This window comes from Lycorma delicatula, chromosome 1 (assembly GCF_047948215.1).
Source record: "Lycorma delicatula isolate Av1 chromosome 1, ASM4794821v1, whole genome shotgun sequence".
Lineage (NCBI taxonomy): Eukaryota > Metazoa > Arthropoda > Insecta > Hemiptera > Fulgoridae > Lycorma > Lycorma delicatula.
The window spans coordinates 143,584,534-143,606,244 of NC_134455.1; the positions used below are offsets into that span (position 1 = coordinate 143,584,534).

At 32.8% G+C, this 21,711-nt stretch overlaps 1 protein-coding gene across 1 annotated transcript; it reads left to right on the top strand.

Annotated features, from left to right (window-relative positions):
- Positions 1–7,933, top strand: Bug22 (cilia- and flagella-associated protein 20). The gene is made up of 2 exons (XM_075363014.1): positions 1–351; positions 7,053–7,933. Exons 1-2 carry the CDS (start codon positions 76–78, stop codon positions 7,356–7,358), a joined length of 582 nt encoding a protein of 193 aa, XP_075219129.1. The 5' UTR covers positions 1–75; the 3' UTR covers positions 7,359–7,933.
- Positions 7,934–21,711: the final 13,778 nt, after the last annotated feature.

The window sequence follows — 21,711 nt, forward strand, 5'->3', positions numbered from 1 at the left end:
AGACTTTCTACAAATGAAAACAGCTGTTGATAATGTACAAGATTTGGTGTTTGTTTACAAATTTTCGTTTGAAAAATGTTTAAAAATACATTCCAAAGTGGATTTCTTTCCATACTTTATAGTATAGGCAGTAAACCGTTGCAAATTTGGGATAAAAAAGTCAGAAATGGACACATTAAACGCATTACCGACAATGATATTCAGTCTTTGGTATTGGAAATAGTAGGGACAAATGTTAGCACGACATTCATAACTTGCCCGGCAGATCCTAAAAAAACGCTCGGTATTAAGTTGCCTTTCTTGGTTATGATTATAAAAAACTTAAAGAAGTACTTCACTTTTGAAGTTCAGGTAAATATAATGTTCATTTCTATTTTGTTAAGTATTAAGTATACCAAAATATTTAAATCTTTTTTTTCATTGTAATATTATTAGTTTTAAATTTCTGTACTATTAAAAATTATTTTCCCGTATCCCACCCTCTTTTTTAACCATTAATTAAATTGTTAAACATAATATATGAAGACTTCAGGTAGACCTTTTTTTCACTTGGGTTAGTGCTGCCATCTATTAAATTTTAATGGTTTTACAAGTTAAACTAGTAATTTTGAGGAAAAACCAGTCCACATCCATGATATTCTTGTTTAAATATTATGCATTCAAGGAAGTATCAATTATATTGTTTTATTAAAATCACAGTTTTCCAGAAAAGAGTCAAACGTGACTCAGATCGTTCTTTGCCTGAGGTCTTATATATATATATATATATAGCATATTCATTCATAGTGATCTGCCATTAGGCCAGTTCCTGTTACAGCTGCTGCTCTCCCCCTTGTTCTATCCTTTGCCAACCTCTTTATTTTAGCATACTTACCATTTTTCTGTAATCCCATCCATCAGTTGATCTCTTTCTTTCTCTTCTTTACGTCTGTTGCTTACACTAATTAACAACTTCTCATAAATGCCCTAGCCATTACAGCTTCTCATTACAATATTCCTTTTCCTATATTCAGTTACATTAAGCACTTTTCTATTTTCTCAGATTCTCCTTAATACTTTCTTATTTGTTACATGGTCTTGCCATCTGACATCATTCTGCGCCACACCCACATCTCAAAAGCTTCAATTCATTTTCTGTCAACCGTTTTCATCATCCACGTTTCAGATTATAACCACACTTCAAATAAAACCTCATTAATCTCTTCCTTAAACAGAAAGTTCAGTTTAACAGGAGTTTAGTTAAACTTTCCACACAGCAGTCTTTACTCTCATTAAATGCCTGCTTACATCTTGATATTCTTGTTTTAATTTCTACTGTGAGTCAGATATTACCTATGTACTGAAATTTCTTCACCTGCTCTAAAACTTCATTTCCTATTTTAATTTTAATTATCTCATCTTTTTCCACCTACTACTACACATTTTGTCTTCTTTTTGTTGATCCTCATATCCTGATTTTTCAAGCATTTTCTTTGGCTCTCCACCAGTACTGTCTTGTCATCAGTAAAATATATTCATTCTATTATTCTTCTTCACCCAATCTTTATTCCTTTTTTCCCATTCAGATGGTATTTTAATTATTCCAGATAAATACTAAACAGCATTGGTGACATGCAGCATCCCTGCTGCACTCCCTTCCCAATCCCGATTCTTCCTGTCATTTTGTCTCCTACCCTCATTTTTATTCTGTGAGTAAAGCTTTTTTATTAGGCATCTCTCTTTTCAGTCACAACTCCCTTCCTTTTCAAAATTAACAGTAATTTATCCCATCTAACCCTGTCAAACACCTTTTCTAGGTTGACAAATGCAACATGCACTTTCCATGTATCTTGCGTCTATTACTCTTAGCAGCCCTATAGCATCCTTGTTCAAAAACTTCTTCTAAACCCATAATGTTCTTCCTCAATACTGCCAACTGAGGATATTGTTCCTCAATACTGAGGATATTGTTTATCCTCTTATTTAGAACCCTTAGCTGCATCTGACATTAGGCTAATCATTCTATATTCTTCATACTTCTTTGTATATCTTTTCTTTTCTATTGGTATCATTATTGTATCCTGGAAGTCCTTGGCCACTTTCGTTCTTCAGGTTTTCCATTACGTATTTCTAGTAATAACAAATCTCCTGCCTTTGCTACTGCTTTCAACAATTTAATTGGTTTTTTCATCACATCCCTCAGCTTTCCCTTTTTTCAACATTTTAATTATGCATTTTGATCTTCATGAACTTTGTACTCTTCTTACACTCCCATATCTATTTCTTTTGCCTTTTCTCACAATTCATATAAATCCGCAATGTATTCTTCCCATTCTCTTTTTATTATCTCCTTCTCATTAAATGTTTCCCTATCCTTTCCGCTTATCTGATACATTTTATTCCATTGTTTCTCATTAAAAACTATTTCTGAAGTTTCTTTATATGTTAGCTCATATCTTCCTTCTTTTTCCAAATTTTCTATTGCTGTATATTTTTCCTCAAGCCACTTTTCCTTAGCTTTCTCAGTTTTCCTTCTTAGTTCATTATTAAACTTTTTATATTTTTTTCTTCCTTCTTTTGTTTGTACATTGTTCACTTTATTCTTTCATTTATTTTGTCTTAACATTTCACTTGTAACCCACATTTTTTTGTTTTCTCTTCCTGTTTTTAAATCGTATTGTCTCTTGCTGATTCCTTTAAACTCATCGTAATTCTATTCACTTATCATCTGCATTACTTGGTTTATCTCCCGTTCTCATTTTTTCCAGCATCAGTTTTTCCATTTTCTGTATTGCTTCCTGTTCCTTAAGCTCTGCAAATCATAGTAATATCTTCTCCTCCCACTCTCAATTTTCTTGAGCTTAATGTTTACTTCTGCCACAACTAGATTGTGATCTGAATTTATACCTGCACGTAGATAAGCCTTAGCATTCTTAAACAATTTCTAAATCTTTGTTGTATCATAATATATAATTAATTTGATATTTTTTCTGTTCATTCATGATAACCATATATGTTTTCTTTTATGATTTTGAAACAGGGTGTTTTCCAACAGTTAATTCTTTCTTCGTGCAGAATCTAACCAGTCTTTCTCCTCTTTCATTCTAATTCCTAGACCATATTTTCCCACTTTGTTTTTTCTTCCCTCTCCAACCACAGCATTCTAATCATTTAGTATCACTATACATGCCCCCTTCTTTTCTTTCCCAATTAACTTTTACATCATTTTGTAACACATTCTACTTCCTCACCTGCATGCTGAGTGGTTGGCATGTACACTTGAATTATTATAATGTAATAATATAATTTTCTTCCTTTGTCATCACCCTTTAATACTTTTCCCGTCAGTCTCTTGTTTATCAATATACTCTCTCCATTCCTACCACAACTTTCTGACCCTGAAAAATAAAACTGGAAATCCCCATTTGATATCTTTACATTTCCTTTCCATCTCACTTCACTCATACTTAAGTTATTTTCTAATACTGTTTTAATGTCAAATAAAGCTATTTAATCTCTTTATTAATAATTTAAGCTTTATTCAATTTTAAGTAATTAAAGTTCTAAGTTATTTTGACCATCTCATTCTTCGAATTCTCAAAAACATTTTCTACGTTGTAGTGTTAATACATTCGATTTTTTGATTCTGAATGGTTTTTTATCTTTCTCCTTGATGTTTTTATCTTCCCTCTATAAATTTTCATTGTCTATCCTACCTTAATTCACAAAACTGCTTAAAAATATAAAATTTATAAAAATTTGGGCTGACAAAATATAACTGTTATAAACATAAAAATTACCTTGGTCTGAATTTCAAATTTTTATAACTAGTAGACCCAGCTAATGTTGTGGTGGACTTCATGTATGCCATACAGTAAATGGTAAGGTAATAACAACAAAAACTAGTAATAAAAAGTTTATTATTGCCATGAAGTGTCTCATTCTGGACATCTTGCCCATAAACAAACTTCTTATACGGACGGTGAAACCAAAATGCATTATAAATTTTACTAGGTGTTTTAAAGTATTTAAGGATACTTTCTTAACTGAGAACGTTTGACACTTAAATGTGAGTTTTTTTCTTACATTAACCATCCCTGTGTGGATAGTCCTAACAGGCTTTTTTATAATAATACTAGCCAACACAGCAATGCTTCGTCATTGCTAAATTTGAGTATATATATATATATATATGAATTAAATGAACGCAAATGAAAGTTTGATAAAACATTAAAAAACTGAACATTACAGTACTTCACAAAATTTAACCTTTCCCTTTTTCCCTTCGTCTTTTCGTTTTTCCCCCTTTCACCCTATTTCCCTTTTTCCATTTTTTGCAAAAGTATTTATTTTCATGTGACATTATATATTCTGAATATGAACTAAATCAGACCATAAATACAAATCTAAATATTTCAACCCCAGCGATATCTGGCAGGTTCATTTATTGCAAAGGTATTTCCATGTAAGTATCACATATTCTGAATATGAGCCCAATCTGACTATAAATACAATTTTCGATCCCAGTGACATCTAGCAGGTCCATTTTTTGTAAAAATATTTCTTTTCATGTAACTAATATATGTTCTGAATATGAAGCAAATCGTACCATAAATGCAATTTTTCAAAATATCTCGGCCCTAGTGCCACCTAGCGGGTCCAAACTAATTCAGAAACCTTCGTGGGCATGCACACAACAACTCACAAAGCTTCATCACAATCGGATGAATGGTATAAAAACACGTACAGGACAAACAAACATTCATTTTTATGTATATATATTTGTACTTGCAGATCCGGCAGTGCTTCGCAATTGCTAGATTTGAGTATATATACAGATTAAATGAATGCAATCGAAAGTTTGATAAACATTAAAAAAACTAAACATTACAAAATTCACAAAATTTAACCTTTCACTGCATTCCTTTCCCCTTCCCCCTCTGCCTTTCCCATTTTTATTCATTTCATTATTTCCCCTTCCCCAAACTTCCCTCTTCTCTTTTTCCCCATTTGAGGGTGCATTGTATCATGACAATGCACCCTCAATTAATGAGTTTTGGCAAAGAAAAACATTCCTGTAGTTCCTTATACACCTGGCTCCCAACTTTAAAAAACCGTCTCAAAGGACTGCATTTCAGAACAATAGAAAACATTTTTAAAAATGTAACCGACACTGCTATGAAGAGTGGGAAAATTGTTTGAACGGTTGTCTGGCTTCCCAAGGGAACTATTTTGAAGGTGATAGAATCCATGTATATTTGGATTGCAAATAAAAAGTTTTTCTGAACCAATCTCATTACTTTATTTACAGACTTCGTATAAGATTGATAGACAATATAATTCAGTGTTTTACTTAAAACAGTATGAGATAATTATATATCACTTAATATTATTTACTAAGAAAGATACTAAATAGTAAGGTAGTACATATAAAAAATGCACTTTTTAAAAATACTATGTTAACAGTGATAATATATGTTTCACTTCCAATTCTACAAATACTGATAATGGAACTGTTGATATATGTTGAATCTTCATTATTACCTACCATTACTTTTTTTTTTTATTTTAAACCAAAAAGACCCCTTACAAAACAAGTGATCTCAAAACAGTGCACTTATATGTTTCTGTATGTTAAAATTAGTGAAAGGCAAATATCCAGACTTATCTGCCAAAATATTTTTTTTACAGCAAGTGTTGAGTGAAGTCTTATTGTATTTATAAATAAATTATACTACTCATAAATAAAACATAATCAGTATGTAATACAAAGAATAAGCCATCCTTAATAATGTAATAGAAATAAAATCAAAAATAAGAATGGTTAAAACCTGTTTATTTTTAACCTTCAGGACCACAACTAGATATTGTTTCAGAGGATGAGATGAATGACAATTTTTGTAGCATGTGAAAATGCCATGCCTGACTAGGATTCAAACCTGGAACCTCCGGATGAAAGGCCAAGATGCTACCACTCATGCCACAGAGGCCGGCAGTGAAAACCTGTTAGAAAAAGTAAAAGTAACATTTTATTAAATTTTTCAAATAATCATAAAAATTAACATCACTAATTTTAACGTATAGAAACAGCTATGTGCATTGTTTCAAGATCATTTTTTTTTGTTTTTTAATTCTTTTGGTTCACAATTAACAAAAAAATAGAAATTATAGGTAATAAAGTAAATTCAAAATATATCAGCAGTTCTGGTATTAGTATTTAGTTTTGAATGTTTTTCTTAATAATTTCTGAGTATTGTTTCAATTAATATTGTGATAAATGTGTGTATGAAATACATATGTGATCACATTCTTTGGATATTGATTTCAATTACGAAATTGGCCCCTAAACATTCTGATAACGAAAGAGTTGAGTATGAATGACTCAAACAAAAAAAAAGTTCTAAGTTCTGTTTCATAATCTTAAATAACTAAAATAAGTTTTCATATCCATGTTTTTTGGAAATGTACTGATCATAAAACAATTCTTTTAATATGCCTGTCTTATTTTACTTCAATTAAACAGTTGTTTCTTATTGATGAATTGCTATGCTAGATTTATGATTTACTGATTTATTCATACAATAGCAATAGTAGGTCGATGTCCAGTAGTAGTCATTGTGATGGATTATAAGGAATTTTGTAGCGTGTGAAAAATATCATGCCTGACTGATACTTGAACCCGGAACCTTCATATGAAAGGCAGAAATGGTACTACTGCTCCATCTGAGATTGGCAAAGTGGTGATAAACTTAAAAAAATAATAGAATAGTGAATGCCTCATGCTTTATTTTTATAACTTTTATATGTGATTTATAGTACTGTAATAATCTTGCATTAACCAATTATAAATATTACAATCAGCATTTTCTGTTTAGTGCGTGGTCATGCCTTCAGTCTTTTATCTGTTTTTATAACATTAGTATTCAAAATATTTTTAAAGTATCTTTTCTTTTATTTTGTTTTGTACTTAGCTCCAGCAGCTATTTCATAGAGCATTTAATTGACAATTTTTTTTAGTAGTAAGTAGATATGTTGGAAACTTTCATGTTATACTTGTTTCACTGGCATTTCAGGTTTTGGATGATAAGAATGTTCGTAGAAGATTTAGAGCTAGTAATTATCAGTCTACTACAAGAGTGAAGCCGTTCATTTGTACAATGCCTATGAGATTAGATGATGGCTGGAACCAGATACAATTTAATTTGGCAGATTTTACTAGACGTGCATATGGAACTAATTACATTGAAACATTGAGAGTCCAAATACATGCCAATTGTAGAATAAGAAGAGTTTATTTCTCAGATAGACTCTATTCTGAAGATGAATTACCTGCTGAATTTAAATTGTTCTTACCTATACAAAATAAAGTTAAGCAGTGAATCTAATTATAATTGCCTAAGAACTTATATTTTAATAACTATTATATTAATAACATCTATAACTTATATTTATTTTTTAATTAAACTAATTTTTAACATAAGGTGTATTGCGTTTGTTACATATTTTGTCTTTTGTACTGCAAATATGTCACTGTTTTCATTTATGTAAAGCCATATTTTAATTTATATTTTTGTAGTTGAGCTTATAAAATTATATCTAAATGATGAAGATATTTTAGATTTACTACATTAACTAAAAATGTTTAATAACCTCAATTTACAGTTTGTGTACAATTGATAGTTTATATTGTATTTCATATGTACTGGAAATAATCAGTTAATAAAAATTATTTATTTCATATACTTATGCAAATATGACATATAACCGTACAATTAAAAAGCCAAATTGTGAAATACCATTCACTTTCTATACTCTACCAATGGTAGAAGTAAAATTGGGAATTAAAATTATTTTTGGTGGTTCTGTTAATGTAATTAATTAGCACTGCAGGTTACAAATTATTTTTATATTTGCTCTTTTAAGTGCAATTAATTAGAAACACTAACATTTAACACTGTATTGATAAAGGAAGTATAGTCTATGAATATAAATAAAAATATTAAACATAATTTGTTAGTGGGCACAAACTAATATTTATGATTTACATATAATGAACTTCAGAAATAAAATAAAATACTAAACAAAAAAAGACAATTCTTTTAATAATAATGAGGATAAGCTAAGGGAATGGGAAAAATTAAAACATTTTTATGAGGTAAAACATTTATTACTTTCCAGGCTATAGCTCTGTTGCTGCTGCAGCAGCATAGCTATGAAGGAAATATATTAATAATCGGTCACAATTTTTGAGCTTTTGCAAATGTCACTGATAAAAAACCTTCTCAGTTCAAAATACGAAAACAAATCAAAGTAATTTCTGAAAGATTGTATGTATATCATATGTTTCGCCTGAAAAAGTGCTTAAACAAGTTTAAAATTCCAAAGTTTTAAGTTTTAGGGGTGGAAATATTATATTATATTATTTTGAAACAATTTTTTCTTCATATCCCAAAAAACTTGTTGATGAATAAAAGATGAAAGCTATATATACCTCAACTTTGATCTGATTTTTGACCCCATCAGACAAAAGGGTATCATAGTACCTGTATTTTTTGTTGAAAAATATTGCAAGGTCCAGGAAGAGGAGGTGGGCAAGATTCTCTCCCATAGAAGACGGACGAATAATAAGATCTACATCCATTTCAGAGGTAAGGTTAAGGTAGCAGAATCTTTTAAGGCTGTTTTCATGAATGTGCAGTGGGTGTGTTGATATTTCTTTCTGCAACAGGGGATAAAAAAGTTGTCCATAAAAAGGATATCAAGAACTGATCTGGATGTACTAAGTATAATAGACTACATTCAGTACTGATCAGGGCGCTATAAGAGAGGTATCGTTCGAGCAGTTGGATCGAATTAGAATTCTAAGCTATGGTTGGGCCTGCTTTTGGCGATACCAAAAACACATTTGTGATTCTTTCTGCCTGGGTGGCTAAAGCCATTATATTGACAAGTCTAGAATTTGGATTGGCTGGGTCATGTGCTGGGTTGTCATGACAGAGGAAGAGGACCATTGATTGATTGATTTAGGTGCTAGGAGCCAGGCCATGTAGCAGCTAAGTGTCAGGGCCCTGAACACTATGGACTAAGTTCCATTGTGGCAAAGTAGGCCAAAGGAGAGAGCTGTGTCCAAGTCAGCCAGTGTGTGGTCAAGAGAGGCACAGATTAGATAGTAAACATCAGAAAATGAAGATCCTACAGATTGACTGCAAGCGGAGGCATGCATCAATGGATGCTTGTTGGAAGATGGCCACCAGGAAAGGCGTAGACCTGGTCTTGGTGTTTGAACCCAACATTTCTGAAATGGTGGCTGAGGCTTGGTTAACAACATGTGGGATGATTGCCGGTCAGCATGATAGCAGTTTGAGAGACTAAACCATGGGATGGACCTGGATCTGAGGAAACTGCCGAGTTTGTTTCATCTAGTTCAGATACCTGATCATCGCAAAGAAATTCGGGTGGAGGCTGCTGGTTTTTACTGATAGTCAGCTGCAAAATTGGATAGCTGCTCTCTTCACAGAAGGTGAGCACTCTCACCGGATAGTGGCGAAAAGGAAAGGTTATCACTGACAATATCCCTCGGTTCTCCTTGGGAAAGCTACTTGCCGCTATCCAGGGGATGAAAATTGAGAAAAGTTGTAGACAAGGGTCTTCTGGTTGAGGTAGTCAGGATTGTAGTTGACCCCATTCGAGTTCGTAGATGCGTTCAACTACATCTAGGTCAACAAACATGCTAAAGGATTAAAGGATGTTGCAGGTTGGTGTGCTTATCAGGAAGGAAGGACACAGTGCTGATGACTCTTCTGCTCATAGACTGCTTTGTTTGATCAATAACGCAATTAAAGCTGAGAAGACGGTGGCCATGGTTAGCAGGCTTCTCAACAATGTGAACGGACCAAGATCTTCGAAATGGCACATGCACTCCAATGTTGTGAATTCCATCCTGCTATATGAGGCATCTGTCTGATTAAGAGCTCTGAACACACAGCGTAACAGACTGACCCTTGAACAAGTCCAGAGAAGGATGTCTGCAAGTCTGTTTGGGCTAAAGAACTGTCTTCTCCAAGGCAGTGTTCGTTATTGCCAGTATACCACCGATAGACTTCCTGGCATGGTTCAGGGATGACTGTTACCAGGGGGAGGATAGGAGATCCGTTGCCTTAAGTTATTCTAGACAGGTAGCAGTCCAGATGTGATGAATCTGACTAGGAAAGATATACAGACTAAATGTGTCGCACCATGTGTTAGTAGGGGATTAGGAGAAGTAGACTATTTCCTACTCAGTTCCTGCCAGGCCTTCACGCAAATTCATCTTCATGCTATTCAAACTGTGGTGAATAATAGTGTCTCCTTCATCAAAATGTTTGTTAATATAATCAGAAAACAAAAATCTTGATATTTTTGTTTTGAAGATGAATAATGCAGCTTCTTAATGAAAGCATGAATTTTGTCTGTTATTAATAAAATGTTTTCATGACGTCCTTGTAAATTCACATTCAAGTCATTTAAATGCAAAAATACATCGGTTAAGTAAGCCAGTAGCAACATATAATCATTATTCTGTAAAGATATTGAGAATGGGTTTATCCTTTAAAAATAGTATTAATTCATTTCATAATTTCAATAACCAGGTTAAGACTTTTCCCCACGATAACCTGACTTTGTATGGAAAAGGAAAGATATTTTCTTTTCGCCCATTTGATTGCATAGTTAAGCGATGAACCTGTTCTGTAATGGTCGACTTTTAATAAAATTTGACATTTTTATAGCTTTACAAAGAATTTGAGTTTATCCGGCATATTTTTTGTGACAAGAATATGTCTGAGAAGGAAGCAGTACGTCCATTCCACCCTTGGTATAAGATGAGCTTTTAATTTTTTCAGAACTCCATTGTTCTTTCCTGTTATCGCCTTTGCACTATCACTACATACTGCAATACATTTTGTCCAATCTATTTCATAGCTTTTAGTAGCTTCATAAAAAACATGAAAATGGCATTTTCATGTGGCATGACCAGGCATTGATTTGGAAAACAACATATTTTTTTTTTATTGATCTGTCTCTATTGCTTGTATATCTCACAAAACATAAGAACTGAGAAATTTTTGCCACATCTGTTGATTCATCAAATTGAATACTAAAAAATTCACTTGAACTCACTTGCTGAATTATCTGATCGTGAACATCAGCAGCCATGTCATCAATTCACCTTGATACTGTGTCATTAGAAAATAAAATTCTTTTTCAATTTTTTGCTTCATCTATGCCTATTAAAACACTGTCCATACCAATTGCAGAAGACAATATGAGCGTTTTCTGCAATTATATGGTGTTTGGACATCTTAGCTACTCTTAATGCTATGAGATGCATCAAGTGTACTTTTATCAGCATGGCTTGATGTACAAATAAAAGCTTGTTGATTTCTCAGAGTATATAATTTTATTTTGAGAAATTCCAAGGGTTTGCTTTTATGATCAGATGTTTGGTTTCCAAGTGTCTAATTAACTTTGATGGTGTCATGCTTTCATCGGAGAGAACTTGAAAGCAAACAACTATAGCTTTCCATCGAATGAGGCAATACTATAATTTAAATAACTGTCATGGTATAATCTTGTTTTAAAAAAAATTGATTCACTGAATGTAGATAGATGGCTTACTTTGTTTTTTTCAGTTTTATTAATTTTATATAAGAATCATAGAAAAGAAAAACAGTTACACTGCTTGACTGCACACTAAAAAACCAAAACCTCAGTTATTATTTTCAATGAAACTTTTAAAAAAATTAAATAAAGGTACCAGGCATGCTTCACATTCAAAATTTAACTCAAATTCTGCAATCACTTATGCCTCTTTTATACTACTGAGAGCATGACATGTTAAAACTTATATGCATGTTTGAATACATGCTCTCACAATGAATATTATGCAATCAGACAAAATTACAAGGAGCATGTACACATAAAGTTGGAACCTGTAAATTGCTCATGTTTGCACACTTCATCATACATCCATGTTCACACCCATCGCTACCAACACAACTAAATAGTTTTAACTAGATGGGATTGGGGGTGGGGTCACAAAATATTCATTATATATTCTACTTTTTCATGGAGCTAAAATGGTTGAGAATCACTGGCTTAGAGAAACCAATCAGAATAAATGTCACCAAAGTGAGTTAGGTAAAAAGTGTTTTCTCATTCCAAAAATTATTCGTGCCCATGAAACTCCCAGCATCCTCAAAAAAACTTCTGGAACAATAGTTAGTGACTGTTAGAAACAAATATTTATCTTACATTTGAAGCATATTCACATCACAGTGAATCATTCTTACAATTTTGTTGTTACAATACTATCACCTTCATGCAAAATACTGAGTGGTTGTGGAGAGACACTAGAGATAAACATGAAAACATCATCTCATTTAACTTTTGGGGAATTTATGTCAGTGATATTGAAGTGAATATAAAAAAGAACTGTTTATTTGGAACAATTGCCCAGATATGCCTACTTTTTAAATTTTCCAACAGAAGAAGTCTCAGATAGATAGATCTGGGGGAGATCTTTCTAGCCAAAAATGCACCCTAATGTGAATAATTTGCTTTGAAAAAGTAACCTAGAGGTTAACCCGGAGACTAAACAGAAAAAAAGAGAGATAGTGTTGCAGTCATTGTTATTTAAGGTTGTAATCTTATCATGACTAATACCACATAATCATGTTTCCTTATGTCGGCCTTCCAGGTCAGTCTCGGTACTGCATTTAACGTAAACTGTTATCAACATGAATTTTGTGAATGCAGGAAATACATAGTGATGAAAAAACAAAGTTTTTAAAAGATAAAATACTTCACAATCCAAGAACATGTGTCTATGGCCACAGCATGAGTTATTTTCAGTAGCAATAAGCAGCATTGGGCTTGTTATAAAAAGGAGTGCTGCAAGTATCAGTATATAAGAAAAGATACTTATCTAAATGGATCCAAATTGCCTTTATATAAAGTAGTTTGGTGTATTTATTGTCGGTCAAAAGAAACTACAACAATAAAATTCTGCAAAGAAGAATTAGGTAAGTCATTCAACTGCCACTGATTGGGCAAACTACTTGCATGATGTTTGTGTAGATAGCATTTTAAGAAACCCAATAAAAATTGGTGGCCCAGGGCTTCATGTAGAGATAGAAAAAAGTTGTTTTCTCGGCATAAAAATCAAGTTGATATGTTCTACCTCAACAGTGACTTTTTGGAGACTATTGTCATCAGACAAAAGAATGTTTTTTGTACGCCATGAAAAACAGATCAACACCACAGTTACTATCTATTATTCAGGAATGTATTTTACCTGAATTAATTATATCGTCAGATTGCTGAAAAGCTTATAATTACATTCAACCAGAACATTATCAGCACAGTACTGTCAACCGTACTTATAATTTTGTTGATCCTGGTGCTCACATGCAGGGAATTGAAAATACTTGATGTTTAGCAAAAAAAAGAGTAGCAAAAATCGTTATCTACTACTACGTTTAATATAATATACTTATGTATACCACTACACAAAAAATTATTGTTTTTTATTAAATGTAGTAAGATTACAAATTCCTGATTAAATGTAATTATCTATACTCATATGCTTCATATTCTTCTTACTCATATGAGAACAGTGTTATATTAATTATTCTGATTTACTTAGCTTTTATGAATGCGTATATAAGTAGATAAATATGATTTTGTGTTGAAGTCTTTATTGCACACATTACACTTGTAAAGCTTTTCTCCCGTGTGAATTCGATTGTTTTTTTTATACAATTAGATGTATAAAATCTTTTACTGCATTCACCACATTTGTATACTGTCTTTCCCCAGTATGAGTACGCATATGTGCCCTTAATCATTTGATAGAGCAAATGCTCTATCGTATTTACATTTATATGGTTTTTCAGCTGTATGAAATCGCATGTGTACTTTTTGCTCTGAAGATTGGCAGTAGCTTTTTTTACATATGGCTTCTTTCCTTATGACTTTGCATATGTACAAAACTGTTCATACATTATATTTAACAGGTTTTTCTTCACTGTGACTTACAATATATTTTCTTAAAGCTGATAATCTGTTAAATATTGCATATGTTACACTTTATTCCTGGTGTGAATTCGAGTATGTCTAACTAAATCAGATGTATTGACAAACCCTTTCTTACACACATTACATTTAAATGGTTAATCATTTCTATGTGGTGATAAATGTTGATTTAAATTTTCTGACTGACAAAATTTTACTTTTATACAAGTATTATTGTTGCTATTTATATAAATTATAAGTACTGTATCCAGAGAATGAATTATGTATTTAAATTTTTTTAACATTGTCTTCAGAACCCACTGCATTTTTGCATTATGCTAATCTCATAAAATTTGCATATTTCTAGATCTCATATTCTCCTAGATCTACAGAATATTTAAAATACAGTAAGAGGAAAAAAGCAGCAACAAGCATTTGTGAAATACATAGTTAACATTAATAAAGAATATCAGTGTATATTATTCAGCAGTGTTCCTAGTGAATGCTTTTTAATACAAGCAGCATTAAAAATTTGTTTTACATATATATAAAATAATAGTATAAAAATTTAACTTATATATAGCTTATACTTTCACATACAAATTTAGAAAAGCATAGTCTTAGCACTAAGTTCTGGTTGAGAAAAGGCTGTACCATGGTGGACTAGAGAGTTGACTGTTATGAAACAGTCTGTTACGGAGAGCTGCTCACTCCAAGGGTGATCCTGAACGACGGGCAGTATTTGTTGCCGATTGCCTAGAGAACGTAGGTGTTTTTATTTTCTTAAAATGATGAAGGCTAAGAGGGATTCTTTGCATTCTTTTGTTAAAAAACAAGGTAACAAAGATCAATGGGCAGTTGTGTATCAAGTGTGAGGACAAGACGAAAGAAGGGCATTCTTCTATTCGCTATCTCAAGCAGGCACGGGATTATTTCAGATAAAACTGAAATATTACTGAGAAGAGCAGCTGAATAGTTCGATTCTGTTAGAGTAGTACACCAGATGGCTAGGTACCCATCTGGGCACATTATTGGCATGGAGCCCTAGTTGATAAATTTGTTTTGTTTAAAGTAAATGTGGTGGAGCCATGATTGGGAGGGTGGTATGACCACATTCCCGAAAGCAGACCAGATTTTTATTAAATTGTAGGCAACCCATGATGGAGCTGTGAATTGGGAGGATGAAGGCTCTGACCATGCTCATTTTAACAGACCAGACCAGATATCTAGTAAATGTCATGTGGAACTCTGCATTGTGAAGAGGAAGGCTTGACCTCACTCCTAGTGAACCAGACCAAAAGTTCAGTTTAAAGGATGATTTTAATTTTATTTTTTTTACTTTCATTGTAGTAATTTATTTAACCTAAGGTCTGAATTATAGTTGTTGCAAACCAGCAATTTTGTATGGTTGAGATTTGCATTGATTTAGACTCATTTCATAAAAGTTATGACATTTACAGTCAAATATTTTGTATATGTTTCTTGGATTAATTAATGTATTTGAATAGGTGCAAGGTGCCCCCTTCTGCGAGCTTGGTTAGCAAGTTGTGAGGGCCATGAAGGAGGATAGAAGAGAGAAGATATCTCTGAAAGAAGCCTGCAACAAAGATTAAGCAACAAACCACTGATATAAATGTCTACTGAGGCATTTATATTGGTGGTATCCCAACTGAGACCTAGCTGATGACTGTAACATGTAATCACTGAATGGGGTCAAAAAGATAACCTCCACTAAAGCCCATCAGGGCTAGGAACGGAGGGTTGGATGGTGACCAGAATTGTCACAAGGTGGGTGTCTTCCCCTACGATGATTGAGATATCGAAAACATCCAAAGGAGCGTAACCAAGGAGCTGATTGAAATTACAGTTGAAGCCTTCCAGCATTGTTACAAAGAATGGAAACAATATCTTCACCAACATACAGCTTTCCAAGGGAGCTACTTAGAAGGTGAAAGCATTGATATATAAAAATTAAATAAAATTTTTGAAAAAATTAGTCCCATTACTTTACTGACACTCTACATAAGAATAAATAACCAATACCAGGAAAATATTACAACTTTGATGTCAGATTTATTTTTACGCTCCAGTTTACAAAATGAAAACGTGTGCCATCAAAGATCTAAGACAATGAAGATATTGCATTTAAATATCATCCAGTTAGCATTATGTAAATGGTATATTCTCTAAAAAGGAATTATGACTCAGAATAAGTATTTTCTTTGTGGATAATTCTCTAAAATAGCATAATATTAAATAATTACTGAAGTTAACTCATACTAGACAAATTCAGCTGTTCAGTAATTTATTAAAAAAAAAAAAAAAAAAAAAAAAAAAATGTTAACACTTGCTGGATTTTTTTATTTTGTTTCCATTGAGTACTTTTAGAAAGAACAAATTGTTTTTAATATAACAAATCAACAAACAATTTAATTTAAAATTGTAGATATACCAGTTAGTTTACTATCTTTAATGAAAAATTTTTTTAAATATAAATTAATTTTTTTTTAATAGAAGTGCCTTTTGGACTTTTATGGCTCAGAAATTTTTATTTTATTTATTTATTTTTTTGTCAGAAAGCGCTGAATGGAATTTTACTAGCTATTCTTTTGCATTATAGTTCTGAAATACTAGAATAAAGCTCAATTTTTTTTACAGAGAGTTTGTAGGTTCATAAGGGATAATCACATCATCCCTTTATTGATAAATTACTCTGAGGAACAAAATTAGATTTTCATTTGGCATAAAGAACAAAATATATGATTAAAATGAACCTTTCATGCTGAATTCAAATATGTAAGTAATATTTCCCTATCACTTATTGCTTTTTTTTTGTAATGTATAGATAAACTTTGAAAGAAATTAATAATTTACATCATGCAGGCCATTATTCAATTTACCTAAAATATGGTAGTTGTCTTTCTTTTGTATTTGACATCTGGAACATCCCTTTTTTTAACTTCCAATAATAATTTGTGAGCATTCTTTCATTCCACTGTTGTCTATACCTGTTTTCCATGTCTGAAATTCATTGGTGGAAGTGTTCTCCTGTGCTTGTCACTGATTGAATGAGATTTCCAGAAAGAAATCCAGGTATGAATCTAAGAAATAAATTTTTAGGGATATATTATATCCCGTATGTTTGTATGACTAATAATTCACCCAGGTCAAACTTCAGTGGCTATTTCATATTCTGATTCATCTTCTAAAGTTAATTGTGTTGAAGGATGCAGTTCAGGTAAATCCTAACAATGAGGCACTGGTTTTATAGTAGATAGTAAATTTGAGTTCTGTACTGTGTTGGGATTTATTATTTATTCCTTTTATCTTTACAATACAGAAATAATGGTCTGACAAATGATCTTGTGATTTACGCCACACCATTGGTATGGTAAAGCACATGTACGAATTATCCCTAGCTCAGTCTGTCAGATACTGCACATAGGTTTATCAGCAGTTATGAAGGATGCAGTTCTATCTGGATCCCCAACTTTACAGCCAAAATATAGTTCATAACATTTTTTAATTTTCAAACTTCATCACAGATTTTTAAATATCAAATCCCCTCAAACGTAACAGAAGTTATCAGGATCCTTGCTTGGCATATTTATTCACTAACACAACACACTGGAGACAGAAGCTGTAAGATACAAAACAGAATGAAACCACAGATATACATACACAGTGAACATTTAAACAATACTGGTGTGTTAATTGTAAAACACTTCTCTATGCTAATATGTCAGAACCTAAAGTAAATGAATGAATCATCATGCATATTATACAGCTATTGGTTTCGTAATGTTATGCTTGTACCGACCCTCTGTTAGAAATCATTTAAAATATTCTTTTATTACATAAATTATTCGTAAAAAATATGTGTATGAGGGTTTTTTTTTCAAGGTCTGATCGATCGCGAAATAAAAACCCGCGCAAAAATCGGATGAACCTTTGCGCATATGTGTTGCGTAGCGTCTCTAGTATGGCCTTCAATCACGCTGCATCACTTCATTTAGTTCTGAACATGCAGCTAGCACGTAAACATGTCTACAACAATAGCATCTCCCGCCAAGTGTGAAGTGTGTGCGATAATTCAATTTCTTCGGGTTGAGGGGTGTAATGCAGCTGAAATTCATCGACAAATAAGTAATATGTATGGTGAAACTTCAATGAGTGACAGCAAAGTGCAACAGTGGTGCAGAAAGTTTAAAGCAGGACGAACAGATGTTCATGATGCAGGCGGTCAGGAAAGGAAGCGAGTGTCAACCGATGATCTCGTTGAGCGAGTGGATGAGGCAATTCGAGAAATCGTCTGTTCACAATTTCTGTATTGAGTGATTAGTTTCCTGAAATTTCAAGGTCAGCTGTCTACACCATTATGAGTGAGAGACTTCAGTACCGCAAACTGTGTGCGAGGTGGGTTCCCAAGATGCTGTCCGCACATCACAAAACAATGAGAATGGACGCCTTCTTAACGTTTCTCTAGTGCTACCACAATGAAGGAGAAGATTTTTTGAACAAAATTGTCACAGGGGATGAGACATGGGTCCATTTTGAAACTGAAGAAACAAAAGAACAATCCAAATAGTGGATGCATTCTCATACTCCCAGTAAACCAAAGAAGTTCAAGCAAACCTTCTCCAACAGAAAGTGTATGGCTACTGTGTTCTGGGACCGGAATGGAGTTCTCTTGGTGGAATTCATGGAACGTGGCAGGACCATCACTGTAGCCTCATACTACGTGACTCTTCTACGTCTACGAAGGGCAATTCAGAATAAGTGGAGAGGAATGTTATCGTCAGGCATTGTCTTTCTCCATGACAATGCTCGGCCGCACACTGAAGCTGTAACAAAGAAGCTCCTGCAGCGTTTTCATTGGGAAGTGTTTGATCACCCACTGTACATCCCGGACTTGGCTCCATCCAATATTCACCTCTTTGCTCACATGAAACGCTGGCTAGGAGGACAACATTTTGACACAGACATCGAGCTGCAGTCCAGCGTAGAAACATGGCTGAAAACACAGGCGGCTCCGTTCTATGACAAGGGTATTGGAAAGTTGATACCACGCTACGACAAATGTCTAAATCAGAGTGGCGACTATGTAGATAAATAACGTAATTATGTAAGTACTTGCTACAAATAAAAAATTTTTTATTTTCACAGTGGTTTTAATTTCGTGACCAATCGGATCTTGAAAAAAAAATAACCGTCGTATTTCTGCAAAAGCAGTACTTAAAAAATGTTATCACACAAAAACTGTGGGTGATGGAAATATTCTGTTTGTATTTTTGATTTCAACATAAAAAGTTACATTAGGAACATAAGAAGACTTTCATGTGCCAAAAACTGTTTTTATTTCAAAGCCCTTATCTGTATAAAGAGCACCAGCTAATTTTGCAATACAATGCACAGACATAATTCAAAAGTTACTGTGGTAAATGTAACTGTAAGAACCACTGAGTAAATTTTATTATTTTTTATAAAAAGTAAAGGCTAAATGAACACTGACTAGCCAGAGTAATTCATCAGTGTCATTCTGTTGGGTACAATGATGTTAATGCAAATGACATTATTACTCTCAAGAGAAAGTTAAAGAGCTAATTTTAAACAAGTTAACTATATAATTAAACTCTTTGGCAAACAATATGAAGGTATTACTTGTAGGCCTAAATATCTCTTGCATATTGGTGGGATGGCATATGCAGCAATATACTGCAATATTTTCATTGCTACTGTTAAATAAAGAAGAACAGTGGAACCTCTCACTCCCCACTTTTCCCATGAGACTTGGGTGGGAAATTGAGAGAAGCTGTTCTCAAGGAATAAGTAGCTTATGCTTAATGTCAGATCAGTTATAAGTGCAAGGTTGTAACTTACATAAGTATCATCATTTTTATTAAAAAAAGTTTATTCGTCATCATTCGTTTGGGTGAAGGAACTGATCCGCCACATAAAACCAGTGTCTTGTTTCTGAATATTGACAAGCATAGTTCCCCCCTTTATTTTGGTTGTGCATTTGAGTTAGAAGTTGCACAAGTATCAGAGTTACCTTCTCTTGAAATTAATGATATAAATTACATTCTAGTACCTATATGAATAAAGCAAAGATAATTTGTAGAGTTGAATACCACCTGCACTGCAGTGTGCCTGGCATGCTGATAAAATCCAGCATAATCAGCATGTTAAGAAAGCAGTGTGAAAGAGCTTTATTCCAAACTTTCCATAGTCAGCCTACCTGGTAGGCTTGTTATTTTTGAGGATGATATTGCTACTTTCAGGAGTACTTGGTGGCTTATGTTGTGTTAATTACAACTGTTTTGTTTATGACAACTTACATATACTAAAACCATTTTCATTGTTTTTTAACAGGGCAGTGGTTTATGTAATTTATTTACATTTTATTTCCCAATGATCATCAGCTACTGGATTATAGGAGTTGGAAAGTGGCCTCCTCAGTAGAAGGGTTAGCTATAGATAAGACTTTGTCCAGTAAGTAGTTGCAATGGCCTGAATAAGACTTTGAGTACTGTGACAATGCAATATGAAATTACAGTTGTACTTTTTGAGGAAATTTATTCTTTATCTTCTTTTGGGTAAAATATCTCAGAGATAAAATAGATCTTCAGGTTGAGACTACTTGAGTGGAAGGCGTATAAAAATTTTAGGAATTGTAACATTCTTCAATTGGGGCAATGAATATCGGAAGTTTAATTAAGGAGTGGCATAGGGGACAGTAAAATTTATTAAAATTAATGATCTAAGATTGAAAGAGAAGTAGCATTTTTGATCAGAAAATTATAGGCTATTTAAGATAAAATTAAAATGCAGATTATGAATGATAAATAATGAGTGAGGAGTAGAAAACAAAGATCCTATGTTTACAAGTAACACATTAAGAGAATTATTTTAATTGTGATATATTCAAAGTTGAAATCATTGCTGATTTGTGTGCCAAAAAATTATCAGAATATAATTTTCTGTAGCTGGACTACAGAATAGTTAGACAAATATTTCTAAACCAAGTTATGAATTTGTAAAACAAATATTGGTACTAATCACAATGTTAAAGTGATGAAATATATGAGGGGAAAACAATAAATAAATAATATATGTGTGAGTAATAAAAATTGATGTAAGACAACTGAAAAATAATGATGAATAATTTTTGTAGGTTTCATTAACTGGCAGCATATTCCAGCTTGATAATATTCAATCTATATTGCAGTCACTAGGTAACAGATTTATAATGACCAGTTCAGTTGAAGAATGACAACTGTACTTGAAGAGTATATGTCAGTAGAACATGCTGTTGAACATTTTTTGGGCAAAGGATAATGATAAAAAAGTTTTCTGTTTATGGTGTTTGTCACCCCAAATAACCCACAACTAGATTGATAAATTCTGCCAATATTGCTGAAAAGATTGATGTGGTCATACAATCTAAACCATCACTTAACTCAACAGTGTGGCAGTTGGAAGAAATGATTTGAGTAATGATAGACCACATGGTCTTTGCAATAGGATATTTGGAATAGTTTAGCCTACAACATAATAGATTATTGTCTGAACTACCAAAAACTGTGCTCAAACTGACTGAGGAATGCAAAATGAATTGAATGGGCCTATGTGTGTAATCTCCAGTATCTTATAGTAGGGAAGAGACTTGCCAATTATTTC